At 43.9% G+C, this 12068-nt stretch overlaps 1 protein-coding gene across 1 annotated transcript in view; it reads left to right on the top strand.

The window, feature by feature from the left end:
• ETV6 (ETS variant transcription factor 6) overlaps window positions 1–8985 on the top strand; it is a 205325-nt gene extending 196340 nt beyond the window's left edge. Inside the window, exons 7-8 of the mRNA XM_060254016.1 lie at window positions 3048–3148; window positions 7307–8985. Of these exons, the coding sequence (XP_060109999.1) occupies window positions 3048–3148; window positions 7307–7412 (207 nt within the window). The 3' untranslated portion in view covers window positions 7413–8985. The remainder of the gene's footprint in view (window positions 1–3047; window positions 3149–7306) is intronic.
• The last annotated feature ends 3083 nt before the right edge of the window (window positions 8986–12068 follow it).

Genomic DNA, 12068 nt, shown 5'->3' with positions numbered 1-12068 from the left:
GGACTAAACCTGCCATTCATACGTTGGTGGCCCTGGCCTTGAAGAATCAAGCCTATTCCTGTCTCCAATGCCTCATCTTGAGTTTTGCTTCTTGGTCTTGCTGTCATGTGAATCTAGGGTGGGACTGAACCTTGAGAACTGGGTTAAGAGAACATGGTAGCCTAATAGATATGCAAGCCCAACACTGTCCGTCTCTTATGTTGAGGGAGGGCTTATTACAGGAACTTTGCCATTTGTGGGCTTATGACTCGTGATTTCACTTATGCACAGCCTGGTCATGCGATGTCTCCCTCCTGTTTTCACTCCTACCTGCCATCATGGCATCATAAAATCCTGCAGGAAATCTGATCGTTCTGGTACAGACCCTTTTGTTCTGGTACAGAACGCTTTTGTCCCAGCGTTCATTCATTTTGCCATTTGCAGTGACCCTTGGAATGGATCGCCATGAATGGGTGAAAGTCTGCTTCATTGCGGAGATCTGGGGAAGGGGCTGCCAGCGTCTCTATGCATTGTACTACACCTTCCTGCAGGGTCCTTCACCCAGTAAGCCAGTAGAGAACTGGAGTGTACCTTTCCCCAGTGACAGCCATTCGCTTGATGCACCTGGGGGCCCCACTGAGGAAGAGGCCATCATATACTAGCTGTGGTCCTAAGGACACCACTCACTGGGAATCAGACCTGTATCTATACAGCCCAGTCCCAGACAAGGTTCTGCTTTCTTGATATAATAGTGAACATTAAGAATTAGTGTGGAATAGAGGTTAGGGTATCTGACTTAGTCCAAGGAGTTCTCAGTTTAAATCTCAACTCTGCCAGGAGGCTCACTCAGTGATTCAGGGCCAGTCATTATTCTAACCTTCTGCAGCACGGCCAACTCTGGGTTGGAAAATACCTGGAGATTTTTCTTGGGGGGAAGCCGGGCTTTTTTGGTAGAAAAAGCCCAGCAGGAACTTATTTGCATATTAGGCCACACACCCCAGTGTCACCATTGTTTTGTAAAGGGATTTTTTGTAGAAAAAAATTATTTTATTTTATTTTATTTTATTTATATCTCGCCCTCCCCGCTGAAGCAGGCTCAGGGCGGCTCACAGCATAAAATCTCAACAATTAAAATTAATAAATATTAAAATTACACATTCTACAATAAAACAAGATATTCAGCAATTAAAACAGTTAAAAACAGAATATTGGTTTGGTGCCAATATATGAAGAAAAAAGAACCCAGCAGGAACTCATTTGCATATTAGGCCACACCCCTGACACTAAGCCAGCTGGAACTGCATTCCTGTGCATTCCTGCTCTAAAAAAGCCCCGGGGAGCGGGGGGAGGCTGGGGAGGACAAGGTTTGGGGAAGGCAAGGTATAGTGCCATAGAGTCCACCTTCTAAAGCAGCCATTTTCTCCAGGGGACTGATCTCTATATTCTGTAGATCAGTTGTAATACCAGGAGATCTCTAGGCCCCAGCTGGAAGTTGGCAACCCTAGTGGGCAATGGTGTCTTTTGGAAGAACAGTAAAAAATTTTAAAAACACCCTAATAAATCTGGCTTTTGTATAGGTAGATAGTGATACAATCCCAGTGTTTCATGCTCTCAAGAACATACCAAGGCCAGCATACTATTTCACACTGTGATTTGCCTTAGAGAGGGTCATAACAAACAAGGCTAAGGCCCATCCCCGCAGCTGCCTCTTAGCTCTGGTATTCACAAAACTACTGTCTTTATAGGTGAAGGCATCTTTTAAGTCACCATGGATTCTGTCCCTCTCCTTCCCCCCCTTCAAAGCCATCTTTGCTTTTGACCGTCACTACCTCCACTGGCAAAAGATGAGATGGCTGGACATGTTACTGATGTAACTAACATGAATTTGAGCAGACTTCAGAGGATGGTGAAAGACAGGAGGGCCTGGCGTGACTTTGTCCATGGGGTCGCAAAGAGTCGGACTCGACTGTGCTACTGAACAACAACAATAAACCTCCACTGGCAGTGGATTCCACAGTTTAATTACACATTGAGTAAAGAAGCATTTCCTTTTTACTCCGTGAACCTATTTCCCAACAATTTTATTGGATGCCTCCAGATTCTAGTATTGTGGGAAGGGGAGAAAAGGCTATGCCAGTCTACTTCCTCTGCCCCGTGCATAATTTTATAAATCTCTACCATGTCTTCTTTTAGCTGCCTTTTCCCCCTGGTCTGAAAAGTCCCAGACTCACCAGCCTTTCTTCATAGGAAAGGTACTCCAACCCCCTAATCGTTTTTGTTCCCCTCTTTTGTACTTTTTCCAGCTCTGTAATATCCTTTTTGAGATACAACAGCCAGAACCACACACAGTATTCCAAATGAGGCCACACCATAGTGTTATGTCAGGACATTACAATATTGGTCATTTTATTTTGAATCCCTTTCCTGATCATTCCTAGCATGAAGGGTGCACATTCCACTGCTGCCATTTTCATTGAGCTTTCCACTAAAACCCCAAGATCTCTTTCAGTCGCAACCAGTTCAGACCCCAGCAGCATTTTTTTTGTGCCAGTATGCATCTCCTTATTCTTACCCAGGTTGAACTTCATTTGCCACATTGGTGCCCACTCACCCAATTTGGGTACATTCTCCTGGAGCTCTTCACAATCCATCTTGGTTTGCACCATCCTGAAAAATTCAGTATCATATTCAGACTTGGCCATGACACTATTTATCCCCAACTCTTAAGCCAATTATGAACAAGTTAAATAGCACTAGTCCTAATACCAACCCTGAAATCCTACTGTTTGCTTCCCTCCATTGCAAGAACTGTCCATTTATTCCTACTCCCTGTTTCCTGCCATTTATCTTATTGTAATCCACAAGAGGACCTTTGTTCTTCTCCCATGATTGCTAAGCTTACTCAAGGTTCTTTGGTGAGGAACCTTGTCAAGATATTGAGTGGGGAAAGAAAGAAGATCTGCAGGGAGAGGGAAAGTCTGTGACCTTTCTACTGTTTTCTTTTTACTATGTTTTAATTCCTGCTTTGTGCTTTTCTTCTTCTTTCCTATTTGCTTTGAAATGCACAGAACAGAACAAATATGACGTATGAGAAAATGTCTCGAGCCCTACGCCACTACTATAAACTAAATATTATCCGGAAAGAACCCGGACAAAGGCTTTTGTTCAGGTAAGACTTCCTCATTTTTCTTCCTTGTTCTTTGGGATATTTTCTTTTTCTAAATTTCCTTATGCGAAAGGTTTGAAGAAAGCTATGAAATGGAATGGCTTGTCCTAGAACGATGATGCTAACTTGGCTGAAATTTGAACTTTCCAGCATCTGAGAGAGTTGTGTTACTTTACAGTCAAGTTTGCTAGACTATTTTGACTGTTCAGCCAGTTTACCAACTGGAGTGACAATCTTCATGAGATTGCTGTTCACCGAGCTGAGTGACAAATTGCAAAATGGCATTGAAAAAGGGGAACAATACCCTTCCTCCAAAAAAAAGTTAGGAGCTCCTTCACCTTGGCCAATGGAGCAAGGAGTTCAGTGTAATATTTCAGTTCCCTCACTTTGTTTCTGTACAACTGTGGGATTAAAAGAGTTCAGAACCAGTTAAGGTGGTCAGGAAACAGTTTTTAAAGCTGGGTGGTGGCCAAGTTTTTTTAGAAGAAGAGGGGCTGATAGTGTGCTCCTAAGCAGAGTGGCACCCTTCCAAGTCCATTAACTTCAGTGAAGGGTGTCACTCGCACTGCAAACAACTGGACAAAAGCACAGTGCCAGTCAGATGCATGATTCATTTTGAAGTGCCTTGCTGCCCTTGAGGTAGCGACAGAGGGTGACTCAGGCGTCATCTTTGGATCACCAACTGAGTTTCAGTTTGCTAGCTGACAAAGTGAGCCTTGGCCATAATTAGCCATGCTCTGATAACATTCAGGCTGGACTACTGTAATGGATTCTGATGAGGCTGCCTCTGAAGACTGTGCAGGGGGGAGGGCTGCAGTACTTGGACTAGTGGCCTCCTGTAAGGTTTTGTGAGACTTTCTTACTATATAAGAAAAATGAACTTTTACAAAAGATTTGGGGAGACTTGTCTGTTGCAAGCCAAAGCAGGAGCTTTTTGGCTGCATGAAGACTTAAATTCAGGTCCTCATCCCAGTCCAAATCAACACACCTGAGGGAAGCAACTTGCACTTGGGGGCAAGGCAATGGGAGATCTGCTAACCGCCCCAGAATTGTCTTTTCCTGCCATTCTTTCTCCTCCTCCACTGGTTTTCTAGGAAAGATCCTCTTTTGCGTGCTGCATCTCTTATCAAGCAATTGATTCTGCACAACTCTCTGCCCTGTGTGCTTACTGGCAACTAAGATATTTTCAGTTCAAGTTCACTGGGGGAAAACCCACTCTAAACTGGTTTGGGAGTTCCTGTGCGGTTGAGCTCCCTGAAGATCACACGCAGCCAAGGCATCTCTCCCATCATTTGGTTGCATCAGAATTCTGAAATGTACAATCCTGTTTCGCTCCCAGAGGACGCTACTCCAGAGACCCAGCACAAACACAAAATGAAAGTCCCAAACTGGGTTTTCATATATGATTTTGGATGTCAGAATTCTTCTTTACGATTTTGGTGCATTTGGCATCTCCTGTACAATTTCCCATTGCAGATCAAAGGGAAGATGGCCATAGGTCAGTCAGCAGCCCCACATCATTCACAAAATGGCTTTCTTGTAGCCCAGTGGACTCCCTGTTGTCCAGTGCGAAGGAGAAAGAGCCTCAGCCCTCCTTTGCCCGGCAGCTTTGCCCATGACCAGGTTGCTCTTCACATTTAAGGGAGGGGCCACAGCTCAGTGGTAGAGAATCTACTTGGCATGCAGGAAGTCCCAGGGTTAATCCCTGGCATCTCCAGATAAAGGGATCATGTTGTAGGTGATGTGAAAGACCTTTACCTACAGTTACTGTTAGATTTTATTTCAATACAAAATCAGCTCTGGAGAAGAAGGAGAAGACTGCAGATTTATACCCCACTCTTCTTTCTGAATCAGAGACTCAAAACGGCGTACAATCTCCTATATCTTCTCCCCCACAACAGACACCCTGTGAGGTGGGTGGGGCGGAGAGGGCTCTCACAGCAGCTGCCCTTTCAAGGACAACCTCTGCCAGAGCTATGACTAACCCAAGGCCATTCCAGCAGCTGTAAGTGGAGGAGTGAGGAATAAAAACCGGTTCTCCCAGATAAGAGTCTGCACACTTAACCACTACACCAAACTGGCTCTCTTTATTATTGAATCAGCAACAATAAAAAAAAGAGAACACGTACAGTGCAACAAGCACAGAACAATGAGCACGGATAAGGGTGGGGGGAGATAATACCCTCTTCTGACAGACAGGCAGACAGACAGAGTTACTGGGACTCAACCACTTGTGTATCCCACACACCCGTAGTTAGAATTTGGCAACTTGGTCAGTTATCTCCTGAGAAGAGTCTGCAAGGAAGAGAGAGACATAAAGTTGTTAGGTCTTCTCAGTAAAGTCGACAGGATTGGAGCAGTATGCTGAAGTCGGATGTCGTTGCAGAATGGGCCACGCAGCAGGACATGTTCAGTAGACTCTGCTTTCCGTGTATGTTCACAGACAGAGCCTTTGAGGGCACAAGACATGATGGCATCTGCCTCCCAGGAATGCTGAAGCTAGAGCATTAAAGCGTGTCAGGGTAACGATTCTGCAATATATGCAGATCTCAAGATGATCTGCTGGCTGAAAGTATTTCCAAACAAAATAAACAATGACAACACAGTATATCCAGAAATCTAAAAAACAACTGTGTCAAAAATACAAGATACAATCTACAAATTTTACAAAAATCTATATAATATATTGTGCAACAGCATCCAAAAATATGGACCACACAGAGAGCATAAAGTCCCAAACACAAATACAATTATCAAAGATTTCAGGTTTTCACGGCTGGTAACATCATTAGGGTTTGTAGAATCTTTCGGGATCAAGTGCCGTGTTCTACTGGAGAAAGTTTGGAAGGAAAGCTTTCTCCAGTAGAACACGGCACTTGATCCCGAAAGATTCTACAAACCCTAACAAATACAATTCTCAAGGATGACTCCAGGAAATTCCAAAAAAGTCTATAGGGAGTATTACTACTCAGAAGTAAATTCCAAACTGAGTCCTTCCACTGATGTCGGCTTCCGAAGGAGAAAATCTTGCCTTCACGCAATCGCCGGCTTAAATTGCGTTCCGCTGCATTTGCAGCTTCTTCACAAGCCAACTGACAAAGGTCCTCAGAAGTGAACATACACTTCTCTTAAACGCCCATATTGTATATTTCAAGATAATCTGCTGGCTGAAAGATCTCAAGATAATCTTCTGGCTGAAAGTATTTGACATGCTACAGAACAACGGAATATTTCTGTATCTGTGCCCTAACTGATTGTAGGTCAGGATCCCAGAACCGGTTTAATTATTTCTTTTGCTTTTTGATACCCAAGATGCAGTAAAACTTTGAGGGGGGGGAGAGGAGGCCGTGCTCTTGGAGTTTCCACTCAGGTCTTTGCCAGGTTGGGCAGTGGCTATCATACACCCCAGAGAGCTGCTGCCAGTCTCAGTAGCCAACACTGACTTTAATGGACCATGGTCTGATTCAGTATAAAGGCAGCTTCATGTTCCTTATCATCTATGGATGAATCTTTTCACTCTTAATATCAGCCCCAGGTGTTTCAGTTCCTGGGACTATTCTGTGTGTGTAAAAAGGGCCAGTAGAAGTTGGGTTATGGTTGGGACTCGGGAAGTTGTGTTTGCACCACGCTTGTTAAATCAGTTCTCTTCACTGTAGGCTAGCCCAGAAAGATGCGTACTAGTCAAAGAATTGGTTATTTCCCCAAAGGCTTTGAAAAAGTTTGGGATATTCTAAAATTGGCATGATGGAGATAGCAGGTATGTTTGAGGTGAAAGAGGTTTGTTGGAGTGAAGCAGCCAGTTCTAGTAGATCAGTGGTGGCCTGTGTTCTGGGCAAGAGGAGTTCCTTAGCAGCTTGTCAGGGATTTCCCATTGAGAAGATTATTGATCATGGGCTCCTTGGGGCCTGGCCATTGCACCCCCCCCACCTCATGACTCTTCCTCCCCAGAATCCTCTGCAGTGGTCAAGATTGTATGGCTGATACCCAGGCAGACAAGTGACCTAGAACGGACTTCCCTGAAAAAGAAAATCTGAAGAATATGTACTACTTTTAACAATAAGAGTGATGGAAAAATTCAGATAGAAATTAAAAGCAGCCAGACATCTAACTGATCTGAAGAGAGCTTACGTACATATTGTAATTGTTGTTGTTGTTCTGCAGATTCATGAAGACCCCAGATGAGATTATGAGTGGCCGCACCGATCGCCTGGAACATCTTGAATCTCAGGAACTGGATGAGCAACTATACCAAGAAGAGGACTGCTAAAGGATCCAGCGCCCTTGCTTCACTTTGTTCTGTGGAGCACAGTCAGTGTGGAGGCATGTTTGGGACAGGAAGTGAAACCCCAGGATTTAGCCTTGACCCTGGTGACTGTGCAGGACCCCCCCCTCCCCCAAGCACCTTAGCAGAACCAATCTATTGGCAAGGACAGTGTTGGCCCCAAGATTTGGAGGAGAGAGCAAAGAAACACAGAGCACTGCTGCATTGGTCCTTTAGAGTCTCCCCCACTCCCAGTTGGGGTTTTTTTATGGCTGGTTGGTCGGTTAGTTGGTTTGGGCTTTTCTTTTCTATTTAACATGCCATTTTGCCTTTTTAAGTGACTTTTGTAGGGCAAAATGTCAGTTTTTTGCTTATTCCAAAGGCTTCCCTATGGGAACCAGTGTTTTCTGCACTGGTTTCACATTATCCCGATATAGGAACAGTGACAAATGTCACAGCAGGGGTCAGAAAGTGTCTCCAGTTGCCTTGCTGATACTTCCTCTTCCCCTCAAAGTAGCTTAGGCTGCAGTTCAGGGTATGAGAACCAAGGCATCGCCCTCCATCTTGTTATGAGAGGTCTGATTGGTCTATCTTGAGGTGGCCTTGAATCCTGGATGTGTCAGCTAACCACAAGCACTCACAGGACTTATCCAAACACCTGGGTTCCACAGGAATAAAGAAAACGTGGTGGACTCCTCCAAGCTTTGGGTCGGTCCTTCCGAGTTGACAGGAGGGATATATGAAGGTTGCGCTGGTGAGACGGAGTTTTGGGCCAACTGTTGAGCCATTGGGGTTGATATATTTGCAGTGGCAAGAGGGAGGTTTGTCTTCTCTAGCAGCTGATTGAAGAATAAAGATATTGCTCATAAAAGGAGAAGGGAAGACCGCTTAGCCTTTCCAGAAGCACCCCCAGAAAGAGTCTCCACATCTCTGCGGGCTGTCAGTATCATCACAGTTGCTGGGAAAGCCACCAGCCAAATGGTTGGGCTGATCTTTGTCATGGATCCCCACCCCCAGTACGACCCACCCAGTTTTCTAGCCTCTTGATCCCTTTCTTCATAATGACAGAATTGCATTCTTGCCCTGTTAAGCTGAAATGGTTTTGTTTCTGGAAGTTTTAGGCTGATTTAGCAGCCTGTGAGATCTGAATTTTGGATGCTTGTTTGTCAGTTGATCTTGACTCTGTAGGGAAAGGCCTTTTCCTCAGAGGTGGGGTTGGAGATATAGTCCTCTAGGGTTGAACAGCACACACTCACTGTCACAATCTGATGGCACTACAACATCCACAGTTTTTTAAAAAAAACCCTGGCCATGGCTGTGTATATCTTGTGTTCAGGAAAATAGAATTTTAAACCACGGTTGTTTTAGTTTTTCATCAGGAAATTTAGGATTTCATTTGCAGCAAATACACATCTTTGTCCCTAGAGATGCCAGATAAACTTTTGTGGACAAATTGAACATATCAAACAGGTAGTCGTGGATCTATCTAGAAGTAATTTCTGTGATTTTGTCAACTAGAACAAAAAACATTGCAGCCAAATGAAGTGAAAGAATGAGATTAAAATTACAACAAAGCAAATGGTGCAGTTATTGTATTCAGGAAATATAGATCCAAGCAGGTAGTCGTGTTGGTTTGAAGCAGCAGAATAAAGTAAGAGTCCAGTGGCACCTTTAAGACCAACAAAGTTTTATTCAAGGTATAAGCTTCCCTGATACAGATACAAGGTAAAATCATTGTATCTGAAGAAGTGCCTGCGTAACACAAAAGTTTATACCTTGAATAAAACTTTGTTGGTCTTAAAGGTGCCACTGGACTCTTACTTTATTTTGCATTCAGGAATGAAACCTGAGTTCTTGCTTCCTTTCACTAAACTATTACAGTAAACACGTAGCTGCTGCCAAAAATGTGAGCCAGGTGTCTGCCTAGCAGAATACGCTTCTGTGATGTTTTACTAACGTGTGAGGCTCATTTCTTCTGCCTCTAATCATTGTCTGGTGTGACAGGGAAATGTTCTCCGGAATAGTTTCAGATGAGTAGCCTTTTTTGTCTGCAGTAGAAGAGCAAGGTTAGATCCCAGAGCGCCTTAAAGACCAAGGAGATTTCTAGGGTGTAAGTTTTCAGGAGTCAAAACTCTGCCAAAGCAGGGCTTTTTGTGTAGCAGGAACTCCTTTGCATATTAGGCCACACCCCTCTAATGTAGCCAATCCTCCAAGAGCATACAGTAGGCACTGTACTGAGCCCTGTAAACTCTTGGAGAATTGGCTACATAAGAGGGGTGTGGCCTAATATGCAAAGGAGATCCTGCTACCAAAAAAGCCCTGCCAAAGGGTATTTAAGAAAGGGAGCTTCAAGACTTGAAAGCTTCTGACCTGGAAATCCTGTAGGTCCTGAAGGTGCTCCTGGACTTGAATCTTGTCCTTCAGAATGTCAGGACAGGAGGATAATAGGAAGTTCTAGAAGATGCACAGTTGCCCTTTGTGGCAGCAGCTGTTCATTACTCGTATTGCCCAAAGACAGCAGGAATTCCGACGCAGTTCCTAAAATGTGAAAAACACTGAAACAGCTGAAATTATATCTCATTTGTCAGAAGCCACAGAGTGACACGATCGTTGTGTATTGTTAATCGATGTGACAGCAATAATGGCGCATCTGACCTTTTCTGCAAAGAACTGAACCAGCACTTATGAAGGGAAGGGGCCATCGCCCTCCTGCCAGCAATGCCTCATTTCTGAACTCTACCGCATGCGGGAAATTTTAGATGGGCAGACATTTCCATGTAGTACTCTGTTATGTAACTGAAATGTTAGATGCCTAGATAGATGCAACTCTGTGATAACTTTAAATGGCTGAGGGGAGCAAGCAAGTGGCTCAGTCCTAGAGATAACAGGTAAATTCTAGTTCGGTCAGATCTGGAAATTCTGAATCTTTGCTAGATCGGCTTTTGTCGGATGACTACATAGAAGAGAATTCCTCCCCGCCCCCAGGAAAGTGGTCTTATGAAACTTAGTTAAAGCACCGTCTCTGTTGTCCTGACATACAGGTTTGGGGATAACAGGAAATCTGACCTAATGATTATTCAACTTGGATGGATCTGGGGAAGAAGTTTCCCTCTGATTAAGTATCCTGTCGTCCCTTCCATTCTGAACACAACTCTTTTAAAAAAAAAATAGGAGGAAGGCTCTAAACAGAGGAATCCCACAGCTATCAACAGATATTGGTTACCTGAAATTCCACCCAGCCTGCTGTTCCCAAGTGGATTGTGTCAAAGCACGATATAATTAAACTATCCAAACTATTTTTTGAATACACCCAAATGAAGTTCTTCATTCCCTAAACGATTACCTGGCATCACCAACTAGCCTATCTCCTCAAAGGTTTTGCAGACTACAAATGTTTGGTCATCCTCCTAAAAGCCAGGAGGAGAATTAGGTTGGTCGGCCTCCAAATTACACAGAAAAGGAGTGGCCAGTGAGAAGGCCCTGCTTTTTTCTTGTAACTGCCTTCCAAGCTTAAGAAATCCAGAGCATTCAGCCAGGTCTGATCTGATGTCCAAACTCAGTTAATTAGCACAAGTATTGAAAGTGAATCTATTTTAACTGGTCATGATAACAATATTCACATGAGTACAGAAAGCTAAAGCAACAAGCTAGTGAGCCGCACAGGTATAGAAAAATTGTAGGGAGATATCCTATATCCTAGAAGAACAACACAAAGAATCTGCTCACTTAGTAATAAGTATACTGCACCCCGAAGGTATCCTGATTCATTGAAATTTTCTGAGCCTCAACAGGAAACTCGAGCAACAAGGAAAGTTGGCGTATAAATGTTTTAATAAATAACTTTTGATAAATAGGAGGGTGATTCAACATAGAACATTTATTTATGAGCCTCAACAAGTTCCATGAGACTCTTGCAGCCATCACCTTCCCCACACACATTTGTTCCCTTCCCAATTGGGGTTCACATAAAACAGGGGTGGCCAATGGTAGCTCTCCAGATGTTTTTTTTTGCCTACAACTCCCATCAGCCCCAGCCATTGGCCATGTTGGCTGGGGCTGATGGGAGTTGAAGGCAAAAAAACATCTGGAAAGCTACCGTTGGCCACCCCTGACATAAAAGGTTGCTGCCAGTTGTTCTCCTAAGAGCATACTTTGCATGCCAAGCAAAGGCCTGGGCATCCCTTTCATGTTATAATGAGGCTGTTTGGAGAGTCACATGGAGAGGGGTCTTTAAATACAGCCTAACCTTCTGGGAACAACCACACCAGGCAGGCAGGATACATGCAAGGCGGAGGGTAGAAATTGGAGAACCCACCGTGTGTTTGCAGATACAGTGACAGTTGCAGAAGATTAAGAATGAGAACTTTCCATGGCCAGTTTCACAAAATCCTCACCCCAGATCATTCCACCAGTGGAAATCATACTCTCTCCATGAAAGAAGGTGATCACAAGTTGTACTTTAGTCTCTTAGAAAAATGCAGGTGAATGCAAGCTGTACTTTTATCTCTTGGAGAAAAAGGCTCTTCTTTTTGAATTTAGGGCTAGATAAACTGGGCAGCTTGTTAAAGCACACCTACATGTTGGTCTATGTTGATAACATAAGCCCCCCACCCTGCCAGAACATTAGCCCCAGGATTAATAGGAAAGCTGCTCTTAAAATGT

Source organism: Heteronotia binoei, chromosome 14 (genome assembly GCF_032191835.1).
Source record: "Heteronotia binoei isolate CCM8104 ecotype False Entrance Well chromosome 14, APGP_CSIRO_Hbin_v1, whole genome shotgun sequence".
NCBI classification, from domain to species: Eukaryota; Metazoa; Chordata; class Lepidosauria; order Squamata; family Gekkonidae; genus Heteronotia; species Heteronotia binoei.
The sequence above is the reverse complement of the archived record's forward strand: the minus strand, read 5'-3'. Positions and strand labels throughout refer to the sequence as shown.